The 20308-nt window shown below is 37.1% G+C and overlaps 1 protein-coding gene across 1 annotated transcript in view; it reads right to left on the bottom strand.

Moving 5' to 3' along the window:
• Positions 1–20308, bottom strand: part of LOC109572355 (zinc finger protein 420) — a 60651-nt gene that overhangs the window by 20968 nt on the left and 19375 nt on the right. Inside the window, exon 6 of the mRNA XM_070770210.1 lies at positions 10920–11943. Within this exon, the coding sequence (XP_070626311.1) occupies positions 10920–11943 (1024 nt within the window). The remainder of the gene's footprint in view (positions 1–10919; positions 11944–20308) is intronic.

Raw genomic sequence — 20308 nt, 5'->3', positions numbered from 1 at the left:
TTCCCTTCTCCTGCCCTCAGTCTTTCCCAAATCAGGGTCTTTTCCAATGAGTCAGCTCTTCACATCAGGTGGCCAAAGTATGGCCCAGGAGAAATATGAACAACCTCAGATATGCAGATGATACCACTCTAATGGCAGAAAGTGAAGAGGAACTAGAAAGCCGTAAAAGAAGAAAGTGGGAAAAGCTAGCTTAAAACTCAATATTCAAAAAACTAAGATCATGGCATCCGGTCCTATCACTTTATACAAATAGAATGGGAAAAAGTGGAAGCTGTGACGGATTTTATTTTCTTGAGCTCCAGAATCACTGCGGACAGTGACTGTGGCCATGAAATTAAAAGACACTTGCTCCTTAGAAGGAAAGCTATGACAAACCCAAACAGTGTATTAAAAAGCAGAGACATTACTTTGCTGCCAAAGGTCCTTATAGTCAAAGCTGTGGTTTTTCCAGTAGTCATGTACAGTTGTGAGAGCTGGACCATAAAGAAGGCTGAGCATCAAAGAACTGATGCTTTTGAACTGTGGTGCTGGAGAAGACTCTTGAGAGTCCCTTGGACTGCAAGGAGATCAAACCAGTCAATCCTAAAGGAAATCAACCTTGAATATTCACTGGAAGGACTGATGCTGAAGCTCCAATACTTTGGCTACCTGATGTGAACAGCAACTGACTCATTGGGAAGGACTCTGATTCTGGGAAAGACTGAGGGCAAAAGGAGAAGCGGGCGACAGAGGATGAGATGGTTAGATAACATCACAGAGTCAATGGACATGAACTTGAGCAAACTCTGGGAGATAGAAGGATAGGGAGCCTGGAGTGCTGTAGTCCATGGGGTCCCAAAGAGTTGGACATGACTGAGGGACTGAACAACAAGAACAGATAGAACTGGAGTTGCAATTAAATTTCAAAATTAGAAGAAACAATGAATGAACAATTTCCAAAGATGATGACAGTCTTTAATCCACCAACTCAAATTGTCTAACCTAGATCTATTATGGAAAAACTGTGTAAAATCAAAGACAATGAGAAAGTCTTTTTTTAAAAAAGCAAACAGATAAATTACATTCATATTAGCCAATAGACTAACAGCTGACTTTTCACAGCAGCAATGAAAGTTAGGAGAGTGGAATGATGGCTGAAATAAAATAATAATGAGATATAGGGGAAATGATCCCAGATGGTAGTGCTGAGAAACAAGAATGAATGAAAAGCAATTTAGGAATTACAGGGGCAAATGTAGATGAACGTTGACTATAAAAAACTGTTATGTCTAGAAGGTTAAAAAAAGATAATAAAATGCAAGACAGCAATAATCTACATTGGAATATGGGTAGATAAATGTATCTAAAGTACTCTATGTATGGTCTGTTGTCACATGAATGAATACAGGTATGAATGGTTTTAGACTTTGACAGGTTGAAGTATTCATGTTATTTTCTTAAGTAGCCCTTAAAGTACAGAAATAGTACATAGAATTTCTAATAATAGAGATAAAAAACTGATAATTTTTAAAATCATGAAGAAAACAAAGAGAAAAAAAGAATATAGAATCAGCAAGATAAACAGAAAAGAACAAAGTTAAGATGGCAGATATAAAGATAAATATATCAGTAATTATACTGAATAAACTGGATCTAATACTCTATTTAAAAGACAAAGATCACTTTGATGTTTGACAGAAAACAAAATTCTGTAAAGCAGTTCTCCTTCCACTACAAATAAATACATTTAAAAAAAAGACAAAGTGACATTGAATTTAAAAAATGCAACTATATTGTGTTTATAAACACATCTATAACTTAAGGGCACAAAAAATTTATGCAAACAATAAACATGAAAGTTCATGTAACTATACTACTAACAGACAACCTAAACTTTAAGACAAGATGCATTATTAGAGGTACCTGTTTGTCTGATGTAGTTATCTTGCAAGAGTGTTATTTTTTTGCATGCTCCCCTGCTCTAATATCCAGACCATAAATTATAATCAAATCTCAGCATATTCTGAAAGTCAGATCTAATATCAAAACATTGTCTAAGGATAATGTAGAGAATACATGAGGAAATACTTTCACCTGTGGACACAACAGTGATTCCAATACAATGCAAAGTGGGACTTGTTGCTATTGTTTAATCACTAAGTTGTGTCTGACTCTTTTGCAACCCCATGGACTGTAGCCTACCAGGGTCCTCTGTCCATGGGATTTCCCAGGCAAGAATACTGGAGTGGGTTGCCATTTCCTTCTCCAGGGGATCTTTTTGACCCGGTGTTCAGACCCATGTCTCCTGCACTGGCAAGCAGATTCTTGACCACAGAGCGCCAAGGAAGCCCAAAGTAAGACTATAACTTGGCTATTTAGAGCTCCTCATGACCCTGGAAAACAGACCAAAGGCAGGGGTGGGAAAGGAAGAAGGGTGTCGGTTGGTGTTTGCCAGGCTGGTTGATCCTGGGTCTGAAGGGAAAGACAGATTTGAAATTTCCAAATGGAACATGGATAGAACCCAAAGATTCCCCTGGGTCAACTCCTACTTCCATTGTTTCCAGTAGTAAAAGTTAATAGAAGACTATAATAATCAATAAGGATTCAGATCCTTTATGAAAGGTTTGTGTGTGGGAATTTCCCTGGTGGTCCAGTGGCTAAGACTCCTCAGTCCCAGTGCAGGGGGACTGGGTTCCATCCTTGGTCAGGGAACTAGATCCTACATGCCACAACTAAGAGTTCACCTGCCACAACAAAAGATCCTGCATGCTGCAACAAAGATCGAAGATCCTAAGACCTGGCACAGCCGAATAAATAATTAAATAAATACATTTTAAAAAAGGGAATGTGTCACAACTATCATTTACAGAGAAGACTGGATCATCTATCTAATTTATATATAGCTACCTATTATAACTGTGGGGAGAGCTTCCCTGGTAGCTCAGCTGGTAAAGAATCTGCCTGCAACACGGGAAACCTGGGCTTGATCCCTGGGTTGGGAAGAGCCCTTGGAGGAGGGCATGGCAACCCACTCCAGTATTCTTGCCTGGAGAAGCCCCACGGACAGAGGAGCCTGTGGGCTACAGTCCATGGGGTCACAAAGAGTCGGACATGACTGAGCAACTGAGCACAGCACATAATTGTGGAGGCTCGGCAGTAAAGAATCCACCTGCCAGTGCAGGAGACTTGGGTTAGATCCATGGGTCAGGGAGATCCCCTGGAGAAGGAAATGGTTACCTACTCCGGTATTTTTCCCTGGGAAATCCCATGAACAGAGGAGCTACATGGGCTACAGTGCAAGGAGGAGTCGCAAAAGAGTCCAACAAGACTTAGCGACCGAACAACAACAATATATTATGATTACACTTCTTTTTTACTCTTTTTCCTCTATGTAAGTTGTTACAACTTCCACAAAATTTACAGAATGTCTACAAAGAGATCCTGACAGATATATAGGAGGTGGAGACTTTACCCAGCACATTTTCGGTTGAATGGGAAATGGCTATATTAAGTGAAGTTTTCATTTTCAGCTGTGGGAAGAATTATGCATGATTAACAGGATGCCAACTTGTAAACACTGGCCACTTGTTTGGCTGCCCGGTTCATGTGCACACTTGCTCTGATGGGAAACATCCATCTTTAAGAAGTAGGGGCTTTCTCACAAACTGAAAATGTGTCTCATCCTCCACAGCAGCCAATGCACAGGGAAGAAACCTAGGATTCGACATTTCAACACATCCCCCTCAAAACAGCAAGCTCTTGGTACAGAGGAACAAGGGCTGTGAAAATTCTATCTGGGTGAAGGGTAACCTGCAGTACCCAGGTGGCAGTAGCAGGAACACCCAGAGCCCAGCATCCATGGTGTCAGTAGGGTACGCTGAGGATTCTGTATACAGCAGCACCAGTGGCGACCTCACCACACAAGTTCTGTGTTATCATTTGGAGCATTTTGTTTCTGGCTCTGTATCTCTGTTCTTCAGCATTCTAAGATTTTCCATGAGCAACTCAATGTCATCTGAATGAATTCCTTATCTATTCCAGTTAATAAAATGTAGAACGTATTTACTGTAAATGGTATGTTTCCATTAACATTATAGAAATAAAACAAATATGGCTATGGAAAAATTTTTTGTGGGTGAGAATTGACTATAACTTTTTCCTCCTGATTTCTGGACAGACTGAGTAATACAACATTTTTGTTGGTAATGCTTTATTTGAAAGTGGCAGCCTGAATTAGGAGTTAAAATGCACATTCTAATACTTCATTCAAACCCTAGATACTGGGACATATACCAGCAAAGGAATGGGTCTGCAGAGTCTCTCTGCATAGGGAATCACAGCCTGCCCCAGGAAATATGAGAAATTCAGAGTCAAATAAAGGGAGGCAATTTATGTGCTTTAACAGATTTCACCAAGGTAATAAATCTTTCTTTTATAACACACAAGCACTGGGATGAAAACAGGAAGCAGAAATAATCCTCAAAATCCAACTCTTCAATCTGTAATAATGGGAAAATCTGGTTAAAAAGTCCTGCTCAAAATCCACCATGATCAGGTCTACATCATAAAATAAAATAAAAAGGTGTAATAGTGTGAGATGGCTATATACTTTATCTGCACATTATAGAAGGTCAAAAGAATCTAACACTTTATAATCAATACCTGAATAAAATATGTCAAGACTTGGATTTCCCTGGTGGTCCAGTGGTTAAGAATCTGCTTGCCAATGCAGGAGAGCCAGGTTCGATCCCTGATCTGGAAAGATTCCACATGCCTCAGAGCAATTAAGCCTGTGCACCACAACTATTAAACCTGCACTCTAGAACATGTTCTCCTCAATAAGTGAAGTCACCACAGTGAGAAATCCAAGCACCACAACTAATGAGTAGCCCCTACTTGCTGCAACTAGAGAAAGCCCACGTGCAACAGCAAAGACCCAGAACAGCCAAAAATAAGTAAAAATAAATAAAATTTTAAAATGTCAGACTTTCAGATATTACTAGCATATTTTAAGGTATATTTTATGTACATTATAAAAATATTAGAGAAGGATGAACAGCTGTCAAAGAAATTTCAAGACATACGTGTATTAATGAATATCCATTCAGTGTCAGTTGTGCACTGGTTTGGGATATCTGTATTTATATTTATTTATTTGGCTGCACCAGGTCTTAGTTGTAGCACAGGGGACCTTTAGTTGCAGTATGTGGGATCTAGTTCCCTGACCAGGGATTGAACCCAGGTCTTATGCATTGGGAGCACAGAGTCTTAGTGACTAGACCACCAGGGAAGTCTCAGGCATACTCTGTATTTAAACTTAATAATCCCAGTGATATTTTTACTGGATTTAAAAAATTTCTAAATTCTAATGAAGAAATATTTGTATTTTCAAATAAAAACTATGTGTTTATATGTATTTTTATTTACAAATAATATTACTGAAAAGTATAAATCAAAGGTTGCCGGTAAACAGATCTGAGGTTATGAGCATTTAACATATGATAGTATTTTAATTCAGAAGATGAATAGTTTAATAATTGTTTCTGGTATAACTGGTTTTATTTCTGCATGTAAACAAAGGTGACATACTATGTCATACCATATAATCAATCCAGATGGATCAATTAAATCTGTGTGTGTGTGTGTGTGTTTAGTTGCTAACCCGTGTCTGACTCTCTGCGACCCCATGGAGACTGCAGCATGCCAGGCTTCCCTGTCCTTCACTGTCTCCCAGAGTTTGCTCAAACTCATGTCCACTGTGTGTACATACCTACATAAAACATATATGAAAAACTTCACTTCTTTCCTTTATCCCCTTGCCCTCTGAAATTTTCTGTAAGTAATACTTTTCTAAGAAACATATTTGGAAATATTTTGGGAAACCTACTTTATAGAAATAAAATAAATAGACAAGAATATAACATGTGACTGTTTATTGCAGCACTAATTTTAACTGGAAAAGAAGAGACAATCTGAAATATCACAACTGGGGAAATACTGTAGTTGAATAGGTATCAGTACAAGCAGACTGTGGAATATACTCCAACCATTAAAACAACTAAGTTCAGGCATCATTTACTGACTCAAAAGAAAATCCAAAATGTACAGCTGAATGTAAAAAAGAAAATCACAGAGAAATGTATACATAAAGTATCACCCACTTTTTGGGCAAAAAATATACTAAAATAATTTGTGTTATGTTTAAGCACGAAGAAATATATGGGGGAGATACATGAGGTGCAGACATTACTCAGAAGGAAATGGACACAGGAGGGAGTGAGGAATGGAGAGAAGCAGAGATACTAAGTTTTTTTTTATTGGCATTGTTTCATTGGTTTTGGTGCAAATGCATTACTTCTGTAATTTTACTAATAGAAGAGGAACTCAATAAATGACTCTAAATACGCACACTAAAGAATATAAAATTTCACTGACTTTTCATTTTTTGTTGTTGTTTAGTCACTCAGTTGTTGTTGTTTAGTCACTCACTCAGACTTTTGGCTAACTTTTGGATTATAGCCCCAGGCTCCTCTGTCCATGGGATTTCCCAGGCAGGACTGGAGTGGGTTGCCATTTCCTTCTCCAGGGGATGTTCCCGACCCAGGGATCGAATCTGAGTCTCCTGCTTGGCAGGCAGATTCTTTACCACTGAGCTACCAAGAAGCAAGCCCCAGTTCTCATTTTAGCATAATGCAAAACATTAGAACAAAATAGCCTCATCTTTACTAATTCTCCCATCTGCATGTATGTTGCTCACTCTAACTTATCTGAAATTGATTATGAAATATTTTACTTCTTCATGCCTGGTAAAAATAAAGTAGCTCAATGTTTTGTCCTCTTTCATGGGACCTATGAAAAAAGGAGAGTGGGGCATGAAAGGACAGACCTGTAGTAACTTTGGACATATGGATTTCCCTTCCACAGAATGGTACCATCCAAATGTAGGAAGCTGCTTGTCGAGTGTAAAAACTGAAGCACAGGAAAGACTCATCGCAAACACTAACCTAACCTTCGGAGAAGGCAATGGCACCCCACTCCAGTACTCTTCCCTGGAAAATCCCATGGGCAGAGGAGCCTGGTAGGCCACAGTCCATGGGGTTGCTAAGAGTTGGACACGACTGAGCGACTTCACTTTCGCTTTTCACTTTCATGCATTGGAGAAGGAAATGGCAACCCACTCCAGTGTTCTTGCCTAGAGAATCCCAGGGACGGGGGAGCCTGGTGGGCTGCTGTCTATGGGGTCGCACAGAGTTGGACACGGCTGAAGTGACTTAGCAGCAACCTAACGTTGGGGTGGGTGTTGTGGCCGACTCTTTGGGATCCTTTGGACTCTTGCCCTCCAGCCTCCTCTGTCCATGGGATTTTCCAGGCAAGAATACTAGAGTGGGTTGCCATTTCCTCCTCCAGGGGGATCTTCCTGACCCAGGGATTGAACCCATGTCTACTGTCTCCTGCATTGCAGGCAGATTCTTTACTACTGAGCCACTGGGAAAGCCTTCAACCTAACCCTAAAGAAAGCTAAATTATGGGACACTTTTAAACTTCAGAATTTCTTAAGAAAATTTAATAGGCTTCCACACTATAGTGGCAGAGATGAGTAGTTGCAACAGAAACAGTATGACCTACAAAGGGTAAAATATTTACTTTCTGGCTCTTTACATAAAGTTTGTTGACTCTTGGTCTAAAACACAATACAAAATTCTAGTGACATATTTGCTAAGCTAGTGCAAAATAGTGATGACCTGGCTATTTTTCTTCTGAATAGGTTCTCTTTAATTCTGTGTGTGTGTGTGTGTATATATATATAAAGATTATATAGGATAACAATGTATAAAATATATCCTATTTTTTAACTGACATGATGGCAAGAATAAAAAAAACTGCATGTGGAAAATATGGGACTGAATCAAGTCCTTAAAAAATCTTTACATCTGGAGCTTATCAGCTTTATCTCTTGAAATATTTTCAAGATCTAAGAAATGATGGGTAAATTATCTTGTATTTTACTATTCCCTTGCCCTCCCTCCACTAAATTTCCTTGGGGCTAAGAGATTTGCACTATAAAAAACTCCTCTTGTGAGCCTTTTGCAGTCACTGTTCTAGTGTCCAGAAGAGAAGTAACCTATGAGTCACTTGCTACTTGGAGAGTCAATATATCTTCTTTGGTCCACACCATGTTTTAAAAAACAAAAACAAAAAACCCCTCAGCTGCCATTTAAAAAATCAAGGGCTATCACACACGGAAAAAAAGCTGTATTTCTGGATTGTCCCCCGAAGTCAGAAGAGCTGGCAAAACAAGGGCTGCATTTTCTTATAGCACTTTTTAGCTAGAACTGGACATTGCAGAGCCTCTTCAGTTATTGTCCCAACCCAAGTTCATTCCTGTTATTCATTTAATGGATACCAGTGGTAAAGAATCAGCCTGCCAATGCAGGAGACACAGGTTCAAGCCCTTGGTCAAGAAAACCCCTGGAGAAGCAAATGGCAATCCACTCCAGTATTCTTGGCTGGGAAATCCCATGGACAGAGGAGCCTGGTGCGCTACAGTCCATGGGGTCGCAGTCGGATATGACCTAGAGACTGAACAACAAAAGTTTCTTTTTTCTTAGTTTGCTTGTACACATCTTCATGGATCACCTGATAAAACAGCTTCCTTGTGTCCTCCTAATCCATTCCTAACATTAGGATTATATTAAAGTATGTTATGTCTACTTCTATATAACAAATAGTTCCTTGCTCAAGTTTTGCCTCTTCTCAAGAAAACATTCTGTAAGTATGGATGGTGATTGATATTAACTAAACTTATTATGGTGGTCATTTTCCAATATATAGGCTTCCCTGGTGGCTCAGACAGTAAAGAATCCGCCTGCAACGTGTGAGATGAAGGTTCAATCTCTGGGTCGGGAAGATCCCCTGGAAAAGGGAATAGTTAGTCATTCCAGTATTCTTGCCTGGGGAATCATATAGAGGAGTCTGGAGGCCTATAGCGCATGGGATTGCAAAGAGTAGGACATGTCTGAGCAACTAACACACTTTTCCCAATATATACAAACATCAGAGCACTGTGTTGTACACCTGAAACTAATGTAATATTGATGTCATTTATACCCCCATTTTTTTACAAAAAGTTGCGCCTGGAAAGAAACTGGGTTTGATGATTCCTTAGTAATGGCTACTATGCTGTTGTTTAGTTGCTCAGTCGTGTCCAGCTCTTTGTGAAACCACAGACTGTAGCCTGCCAGACTCCTCTGTCCATGGATTTCCCAGGCAAGGATACCAGAGTGGGTTGCCTTTTCCTTCTCCAAGGGATCTTCTCAACCCAGGGGCTGAACCTTCGTCTCCTGCACTACACGCAGATTCTTCACCACTGAGCCACCAGGGAAGCTACTATAACTCACACTAATTTCCCCTTTTATCTTTTTATAAGAGTTTCCCAAGAGTTCTAATTCTCTGTGTCAATACTGGTAATTTTTATTTTTGTAAAAAGTTTTGTTTAGGTTTTCAAATGTAGTGGAAGCACTGTATTCAGTATAACATTTAAAATTGGTAACTGTAAAGCTTCTCTTTATATGTATGCATATCTATTTTCAAACATAGGGCTGTTTGTCTTTTCACACTTTTTCACTAGTGTCAGCAATGTTTGTCTACATTATTGTCTGTCTTTACATTAGGTATTTTATAATGTAGTAGAAAGGATACCAGTCTGAATACACAGCCTTTGCTACTCATTACACATATTACTTTCTGCACCAACACCCAGGATTAATTCATGTTCCACAGGAAGTAAATGATAGAAAATTTCTTAATTCATGACCCTCAATAGGTCTTCAATTATATATCCTGTCTGATGTTGAGTATGGTCTGTAGAAACAGTTGCTTTTCAACATATAATACTAGTAAAGTGATAATGATGAATACAATTAACAACAAACAGTCTATATTACAGGACAGGCACAATTCTAAGCACTTTGTGTGTCTTTATTTGATCCTCACACAGAATTCTGAGGTAGGTATTATAATTATCCCCATTTTTATCATTTCTACCAAGAAATATATGTATAGAAACATAGGAAAATGCTCAGGAAGAATAAATACTAAACAAATAAAGACTATCCTTTAGGAAGCAATATGGGAACAAGGATAGTGGTCAAAGGTCTTATTTGTAATGTTTTAATCTATTATAGGGAAAATATAGATGCATTATTTCAGCAATTAAAATAAGACATGATACAAAAATATGTCTAGGGAGAATGCGCACCAGGGCACTGTGTATTAATGGCAAAAACTGGAGGAAATGACAATGTCTATCAATAGGGATTTGATGAAATTATATTATAGCAACACAAGGAAACAGCAAAAGGATAGTAAAGGATCTCCATTTACTGGGTGATAAGTCATTCATGAATGTTTTACAAGAAAAGTCTAAGTTTTGTGAAGAGTAAAAAGAGTAAGCCATCTTCAAAAATAAAGAGGTCATTTCTCTTGGGTATTAAAAGTATCTTAAAAATAAAAGGTATTTTACCAACTATGCTGTAAACGTAAATATTAATGGATTAAAAGATTGAGAATGTAACAATTATAGGGAAAATGGGGGGAATATGAAAATTACAGGATCACATCTCTGTATGTATTCTCTGATGTTTAAGATAAGGTTAGAAAGATGCACAAAGTGCTCTTGTCATTTTGAATATTTACTAGACTGAGAAGTAGATTTTATTAAAAGGGTTTCCAAAATGTATTCTACTCATAGGGTATTTCTCCTACATGATTTTTCTTGGGCTGAACAAGCTGTAGTCAACAAATAAGATGTTTCTATCTTATTCTATTTAGAGGGATTAATATTAAGATAAATTCTCTTTTGTTGAGTAGTTGATGTTAAATAGTTTTGAGCTGTAAACAGAAGCCTTCACACACATTTTGTATATTCTGTGTTTTATCACCAGTACAAATTTTGATGTTGAACCAGTTGTGAGTCATAATTAAAGGTCTTTGCACATTCCCTATATTCATAGGCCTTCTCACTAGTATGAATTCTATGATGACTAGTAAGTTGTGAACTCTGAGAATAGGCTTTCCCACATATCTTACATTCATAGGGCTTCTCACCAGTATGAATTCTCTGATGTCGAGTAAGGTCTGAGCCAGAACGAAAAGCCTTTTCACATTCCTTACATTCATAGGGTTTCTCACCCGTGTGGATTCTCTGATGTTTAATAAGTTGCGAGCTTTGACTAAAGGCATTCCCACATATCTTACATTCATAGGGTTTCTCCCCTGTATGAATTCTCTGATGTTGAGTAAAGTTTGAGCCACTGCTGAAGGCCTTCCCACATTCTTTACATTCATAGGGCTTCTCACCAGTGTGAATTCTCTGATGTCGAGCGAAGTTGGAGCCACTGCTGAAGGCCTTCCCGCACTCCTTACATTCATAGGGTTTCTCACCAGTGTGAATTCTGTGATGTCGGGTGAGGTCTGAGCCACAAATAAAGGTTTTTCCACATTCCTTACATTCAAACGGTTTCTTACCAGAATGAATTTTCTGATGATGACTGAGTCTTGAAGGATGTCTAAAGGCCTTTCCACATTCCTTACACTCATAGGGTTTCTCAACAGTATGGATGATCTGATGTGTGGTAAGCTGTGAGTCATGTCTGAAGGTTTTCCTATATTCCTTAGTTGCACAGTATTTCTCTTTATTATTATTCATGATTTGCTGTAATGTAAAGGATGGATGTTGACTAAAAGTAGGCATGCCTTCATGGGTGAATATCAGTTGACTGAAATGTCCCTCCTGAGAGCCATGTTGTTTCTCAAACTGGCCATTACATTCCCATTCATCTCTGAAACTGGAGCACTGAAGGTCGTGTCTTGTAAGTCTGTCCATTAACTCCCACTGGGCTGACTCTATTTCATAAATTTCCTTCTTCAGAAATAATTTCTTGGTCTCACATCTTGACTCCAGGACTGAAAGAAAATATGAAAGCAGTCACTCACATTTTCCTTGTTTGGAGAAATAAAAACTTCAATTAAAATGAAAGAAACTAAACTGAATTTTTTAAACCTGGATGAGAAAAGAAGAGTGAGGAGAGATGACATACTAAGATAAAGGTAGGAAGTAAGTCTGTGGTTTCTAAATGTTGCTATATATCAGAATTATTTAGGGGAGGTTTCTAAATACAGAGATGCCTTAAACTTCCTTGTTACAGGATGACTCTAATCATACATACACACACACAAAATCTCACAGCATACACAAACACGCATATAAGAACATCCCACAGCATGAACTGTAAAGCAAAGGAAATGATCATACCTATTTTTTTTTTTGGTAAACAGTCATTTATTTGGATTCATAGTTTTACAAAGGGAATTCTCTCCCACTTTGTAGTAGACGAAAAATTCAGTCACATTTAGATTGTTATATAGGTCAGTCTTTTGCAGGGAGATGTTTAAGAATACAGTATATAACTTTAAAAGGCTATGAAGTTACCACAAAAATAACAAAACTGCCTCATCATTCTACTTCTCTATTCTTCCTGCCTCTGTATGCTTGGATCAGAGACTGTTGCCTTATCACTCAAAAAAGTGTTAAGAATAATGGCCAGCAGCTTAGGTTGAGTGAGTAAGATTACAGCCAGAGATTAAAAGAACACACATCCATGTTGCTGTTCAGTCGCTCAGTCGAGTCCAACTTTTGCGACCCCAGGGACTGTAGCCTGCCAGGCTCCTCTGAACATGGAGCTTCCTACCAAGAATACTGGAGTGGGATCATATCTACTTAATAGAGTTGCTGTCAGCATATATATATATATGTATTTTTTTTTTGGCCACACTGCATGGCATGTGGGATCCTAAATTCCCGCCCAAGGATGGAACTCTAGGCTTAATCACTGGACCACCAGGGAAGTCCTGTTGTCAGGATTAAATGAACATGTCTAAGGAAAAATGTCCAGGGGCTGGCAAACTATGGACTTCAGCCCTGCAATAAATTTTCTAACTGAAACACAGTCACACTTATTTATGTATTATCTATGACTGTTTATGAGTTCTGGTTGCAACAGAGACCATATTGACTGCAAATCTAAAATATTTACTATCTAGCCCTTTAAGAAAAAGTTTGCCAGACCCTGCTTAGTTCTGTGTTGTCCACTGCAGTAGCCACTAGCACATGTCTATTTAAATTTAATATAATTAAAATTAAAAATTCTAATTCAGTTCCTCCATGGCACTACCCACATATGAAGTGTTCAATAGCCAAATGTGTCTAGTGTCTACCATACTGGAAATCAGAAACATAAGACACTTCTACCATCACTGAAAAATTCTAGATTAAGTAACTAGAGCCTTAGTTTCTCTTTAATCAATGATAGGGAAATAGAAGGTACCAATCCAGACAGAATACCTTAAGAAAAGTCAAGTATTGAATGAACCTAGCATGAGTTCACTATACTATATGAGTATATATGAGTTCATATATACTATAGGGAAGATATTTTTGTAGCTGGACATGGTATATGTTGGGGGTCTGATGACAGTACTATGCCTTGGAATTCTGTGATTCTGAACTGTGGGAAAAAAAGGAGAGGACTTAACAAGTGCACAAGCACTTAGTCATGACGACCAACTGACAGGAAGGGTATTTGTAGGTTCAAAGATAAGGGAAAAGAATATAATGGGAGGCAGTGTATTGCTATTGAAAGAATAGAGGTATAAGATGAATTCTGAACTCAGACTCAGTTAATTACCCGCTGTGTTTTCTTGGATACATTAGTTCATCTTTCTGAGCCCCCAATAGTCTGTCTATATGATAGAAATAACTAACTCTTATGATCATTTTGAGGACCAGGAATACTATATGAAAAAATATTTGGTGTAAAATACATATTTAGCATTTAGGAGGTAATATTATGGAAAGATTTTCATATAAAAATGGAGATGTTGGCAAGTGAAATGTTTTGAAGACCACACTATTGATCCAGAGAGAAAATTTCAAGTCAAAAAAGTGAAGATCATTCAAATTCATTCTAGCACCATCTTCTTCCTCTCATGTAATTATTTAGCAAATACTGTCTAATTTTGCCCCATGTATATCCTAAACTCTTCCCTTTATATACAATATAACATGTAATATGAAATAGCTCTTTCTTGAAATAGCCTCTTACCTACTTCCCCCAACCTGAGCTTTGTAATTCTGATTTTGTAATCTTGAACCCATGTCACTAGAATAGCATTATCCTGCCACTGTTCTGCTTAAAATTCTTTGATGGTTACATTGCTCTCACAATAAAAGCCAAACTCCTGAATATGGTTTACAAAGCTTTGAATGATCTGGCTCCTGCCTGCCTTTCAACCAAATCTCACTCACCCTATGTTTCATTTTGGTTTCTAAGCTTCATTCACAGTGGCCCTATTTAGTAGTTCTTCAAGTGCCCCTAGCTATTAGTCTCTATTTAGACCTTTCTAGGTCCTTTTTCTTATGTTTAGAGGTATTTTCTTTTACTCTTGGCCTTGATAACTATTATTCATTTTTCAAATCTCTACTTAAAGGTCATACTTTCCAAATCTCTACTTAAAGGCCTCCTATGATCCTCTGATCAAATTACGTTGTTGTTTAGTTGCTAAGTTGTGTCCGACTCTATGCGACCCTGTAGACTATTTGTAGCCCACCAGGCTCTTCTATCCATAGGATTCTCCAGGAAAGAATACTGGATTGGGTTGGCATTTCCTTTTCCAGGGGATCTTCCTGACCCAGGGATCAAACCTGCATCTCTTGCATTGGCAAGTGAGCCACCAGGGAAGCCCAAATAGGCCTTGAGTCACTAGCTATTTCAGGAAAATATTGAACATCAGAGCTTAAAATAAACAGAAAATAAGAACTCAGGAGAGACAACAAAGGGGAAAAAAATGCCAAAATTCAGAAAACCTATGCTTCTAAAAATAATATTATATGACAATCCCATAAGAGAGTGATGCTAGGAAAAGAAATACTGAAAGAAGAATTTCTTTCTTTGTATTTTATAAAAATACAAAGATGAGAACTTAATAAAACCTCACAGAAAGTATAACATAAAAAAAGAAATGGAAACTGAGGGTGGGGGGAAAGAGCAGATACAAACTACTATATATAAAGGAGATAAACAGCAAGGTATAGCCTAGGGGATTATATTCAATATCCTGTAGTAAAGCATAATGACAAGAATATGAAAAAGAATATGTGTATATATATGTATAACTGAGTCACTTCACTGTTTACCAGAAACTAACACAACATTGTGAATCAACTGTACTTCAATTAAAAAAAAAATTACAGGGGTAGCACAAGAAATTTAAGATCTGAATTATGAGTGTTCAATCATTCAAAAAATTCAATGAGTTCGTATTATGTGTCAGACATGATGGCAAGCACTGGACCTAAAAAGTGATCTATCAAATAGAGGAAAAGAGAAAACAATAGGGAACAAACCTTCAACAAAATAATAGTAGAAAATTACACAGAGTTTTAGTTCCAGAATGAGTGAGTGTCTAGCCAAATGAAAAAAAAAAAAAAAAATCAGTATGATAACCTCAACACGCAATATTAGAACATCACAAATAAATAATAAATGCAAAAAGCTTCCAAAGAATTAAAATACACCACTTAAAAGAATTAAGAACCTGAATTGGTTTTGGACTTCTCAATAACACCAGATACTAGAAGATTTTAGAAATCCTTGGAGCAATGCCTTCAAAAAGTTGAAGTCACTTGTTCAACCTAAATTGATATTTCTAGTCAAATTATCGATCAAATTATGAGGGTGAAATGAAAACATTTTTATTCATGCAGGGATTCAGAAAGTATACTTTATATTTACTTTTGCATTCTTTCCTTGGTTGCTTTTTGCTTCAGAATAGTAAGAAAACAGGGCTTCTCTGGTGGTCTAGTGGTTAAGAAACTGCCTTGCAATGCAAGGGACACAGGTTAGATCCCTGGTTTGGGAAGATCCCACATGTCCCAGAGCAATTAAGCCAGTGCACTGCAACTACTGAGCCCACGTGCTGCAATTACTGAAGCCTGTCCACTAGAACCTGCGCTCTCCAACAAGAGAAGCCACTGCAATGAGAAGTCCCTGCATCGCAACGAAGAGTAGCCCCCACTCTTAGCAACCAGAAGAAGCCTGTGCACAGGAACAAAGAACTACTACAGTCAAAAAATAAAATAAATCTTAAAAAAAAATAGTAAAAAACAAATCAAGAAAAAGGAAGGCAGGAGATCCAACAGACTAGGTATAGACAAGAATCCAAGGTATGCAAATACAGAGGAGAATCAAAATGAATTCAAAGGGGAGGAGTTAAGGGAATCAATGGGATGATCCTAAGGGAATCCACTGGATGACAATAAAGGGAAACTCTAAAATCTGTGTTACACCACACCTGGGGAAGAAGAACAGAGGATTAGAGGAGGGATGTCTCAGTTAAAAAACAAACCATAGCTACCTGATGTGTCTGAAAAGAGATTACTGACAGATAAACAGAAAACTAACCAGTTCTCACTTAAGACAGTTTAACTTCATGGAAAAGAAAAGTTGTACAAGGAGTGAAATGTGACTACAGAGCTTGTCAACAAAAAATTTACATAGTTACTAAGCAAACTGAGTAATTAAATTGTGATATACTATGTATGGAGAATAAGGGAAGAGGGTTTAAAGTAAGACAAATCTTCAAATTCCCCAGTGAAAAGTCAATCATTACTAAAACTAGAATGAACTCTTGAAAAAAAGATTTTCAGAAGAGAAAGGATAGAAATGGTAACTGAAAGAAAAAAAAAAAAGATGATAGGGTCATGGGGTAAGAAAATTATACAGAAAATTAAATGTAAGATGAGTTCTAGAAGGAGAATATGGTGATGATGCAAAAACAACAGTTAAGACAGATTGCCAGAGTTGAGGAAAACTTAGTAATCAGATGGTTCCTTTCTACGCTGAGCAGGATATAGGAGGAAAGAGTTTTAACTAGATGTATCTTGGTAGAATTTCTGAGGTTCAAAGAAAAAGAAAACTCCATATAAGTAATAACCCAATGAATCAGGTTGTATCCTACTCATGTGTTTGTGTTTGGTATTGCCCCAACAGTTCTCTAAAGTTTTAAGTGAGTTACCAGTGTTGACGTTATCAGATTAAATACAGAAATCTGGATTTCTGGCTTTCCTTGAAGGACCAGATTATCAGGCAGCATTACGTCTGTGTTCTCATATGACAGCTGTCTCCTAGACTTAATAAGTGCTCACTCCTTTGAGACAAGGTACGGACTCTCTCTCATCATCTCCGAGTCCCACATGGATGCTAGGCCAGAGTTTCAGTTTCCCTGTACACCTGCAACATTCCTTTTCTTAATTTTTCTTTCATTCCTGAAAGGTTTCTGCTGGCTATGGAATTCTGGGTTGACAGTTCTTTACCAACAAAATACTGTTGCACTTTTGCCTATGTCCATGGTTTATGAAGAGAAATCCAGTTGTTCCACTCATTGTTTCCCTAAAAGTAATGCCTTATTTTTACGATTCTTTCATTTTCTATGGTCCTTTTGGGACTTCAATGATATAACTATGAAAACTCTGTTGTTATCCCACATGTCCCTGAGTCTTCTTTTTCCTTTTTTTCTGGCAGCACTGTGCTGCTTGTGGAATGGTAGCTCCCTAACCAGGGATTGAACCTCGGCCCTCAGCAATGAGAGCACCTAATCCCAACCAACTACTGGATTGCCAAGCAATTCCCCTTGAGTCATTCTTTTTAAGTTTTTGATCTTTTTTTCTGTTATTCATATTGCATAACTTCTTTTGGTCTTTCTTCAAGTTCACTAATTTTCCTCTGTTATCTCCATTCTCCTGGTGAGTCTATCCAGTAAGTTTCAAAATTTTAGGCCACTGTATTTTTCAGTTGTAAAATTTTCATTTTATTTATTTTTATTTATTTTATTATTTATTCATTTTATTTTTCATTATACTTATTTTTAGCTGTGTTGGCTCTTTGTTGTTGCTTATGAGCTTTCTCTAGTTGCGGAGTGAGGGCTTCTCACTGCGGTGGCTTCTCCTGTTGCAGCACACAGGTTCATGGTCTCCAGAGTGCAGGCTTATCAGTTGTGGCACATGGGCTCAGTTGTCCTGAGGCATGTGGGATCTTCCTGGACCATGGATCTAACTGGTGTTGCTTACACTGCAAGGCAGATTCTTAACCTTCACCACCAGGGAAGCCCTACATTTCCTTAAATGTATGTTTTTTTTTCTTTTTTTGCTATTGAGTTAGGATTCTATATATATATTTTAGATATTGACTCCTTGTTTGATACATGATTTGCAAATATTTTCTCTCATTCAGTAGGCTGCCTTTTCATTTTGCTTATTGCTTCCTTTTCCATACAGATTTTTAGTTTGATGTCATCCTATTTATTTTTGCTTTTGTTGTCTTGGCTTTGGTGTCGTATCCAAAAACTACAAGACTGATGTCAAGGAGCTTTCCCTCTGTTTTCTAGAAGTTTTATGGCTTCAGGTCTCATATTCAAGTCTTTAATCCATATTAAGTTATTTCTGAGTAAGGTGTAACACAGTAGTCCAGTTTTTTCAACAGTACTTATTAAAGACAGTCCTTTGCCCGTTGTATATTTGTAAAGCAGTTATCCTCCAAATAAAAAAAAGTTAAAAAAAAATAAACCTGACTATAAGCTCTGAAAAAAAATACCATTCACTGTAACTCTTCCCCTAAAGTGTTCAAAGTGAAGTGACAATTAATAGAACTAAAAAAAAAAAAAAGAGTAAGCCAAGACCCAGCAATTATATTCTTAGGAATACTTCCTTTATATTCTTAGGCATACTTCCTAGCCAATATCTTACATATGCAAATTTAGGTATGTACATATTATTATCTTAGAATTTTATGTTAATTATGTGATATATATATCCTGTTGTACATGTACTATATAAATAACTATACTATTTTTTTTAAATAAAAAACTTAGTGGATAAGTTGAAGAGTCAAAAGGTCATCATAACTGAAGAATATATTGATGAATCAATACAAATTGATACAAATAATTTTTTTTTTTTGCTCTCATCTTTGCATTTTTTTACATTTTGATTTTATTGGAGTATAGTTGATTTACAATGTTGTGTTAATTTCAGGTGTACAACAAAGTGACTCAGCAAAATGTATACATAGATGTATGTATACATCTATTCATTCTTTTTTAGATTCTTTTTTTTTTTTTTTTTTTTAAGATTCTTTTCTTATATAGGTTGTCACATAATACTGAGTAGAATTCCCTGCACTATACAGTGGGTCCTTGTTGGTTATCTATCTTATGTAGGTAGTATCAAATTAAGGAATTAAAGGCAGCACAAATAGAAAAAGAGATGAAGAATTTAAAACATCAGAGGTGATCCAGATGTTTTATTGTCTGTTTAATAGGAGCTCAAGAGAGAAAAGAGGAAATGGTAGCAAGGAAATGTTTAAAGAGATGACTGCCAAGGATTTCCTCTCACCAGAAAAAGATACAAATTCTTGGATTTAAAAATACAACCAGAAACAAAATATGAAGACATAAAGGTAACCACACCTGAATGTATTACAGTAAAAATTTAGCCCCTTAGAGGAAAAGTTTATAAAGGAAAAACAATCAGACATCAAGAAGAAAACATAAAAGAGTATCTTCACAATAATAAAAATTTTCTTAAGTGGAACAAAAAGTACAGATAGTGTGATTCTGTTTATATATTATAAATCAGATTCAGAAATAGGCCAAGGAAGAATTTCCTACATAAGACCAAATAAGTGTGAAGCCCAAAACAGAAGACTGATAAATCTGATCAAAATTAAGAACTTTTGTTCACAAAAAGAAACCATAAAGAGCACTAAAAGATAACTCAGAGTGGAAGAAAACATTAGTAATTTTTAGAACATGGAATATACTCAATAAGCAAAATATATAAAGAACTCTTACACATCATTAAAAACACAGGCAATCTAATAGAAAAACAGGTAAGAATGACTTGAACAGGCAATTAGCTAAAGAAGAATTTTAAAAAACCAATAATGATATGAAAATGTCTTCAAGCTCATCAGTAAAAAGGGAAATGCAAACTAAAACCACACTGAAGTATCACTATATATGTTCAGCAATTGATAAAAATCAAAGTTTGACAATACATTAGGAAGCGTATGCAACAATGGGAGCTCCTATATACTGCTGGTGGATTGTAATCTAGTATAGGCATTAAAGAAAAGTGGAGAACTTCTCTGGTGGCACAGTGGATAGGAATCCACCTGCCAATGCAGGGGACATGGGTTTAATCCCTGGTCAGGGA

The sequence above is a fragment of the Bos indicus genome, chromosome 18, assembly GCF_029378745.1.
Source record: "Bos indicus isolate NIAB-ARS_2022 breed Sahiwal x Tharparkar chromosome 18, NIAB-ARS_B.indTharparkar_mat_pri_1.0, whole genome shotgun sequence".
NCBI lineage: Eukaryota > Metazoa > Chordata > Mammalia > Artiodactyla > Bovidae > Bos > Bos indicus.
Note: the sequence above shows the minus strand (reverse complement) of the source record. Positions and strands in the feature narration are given on the sequence as shown.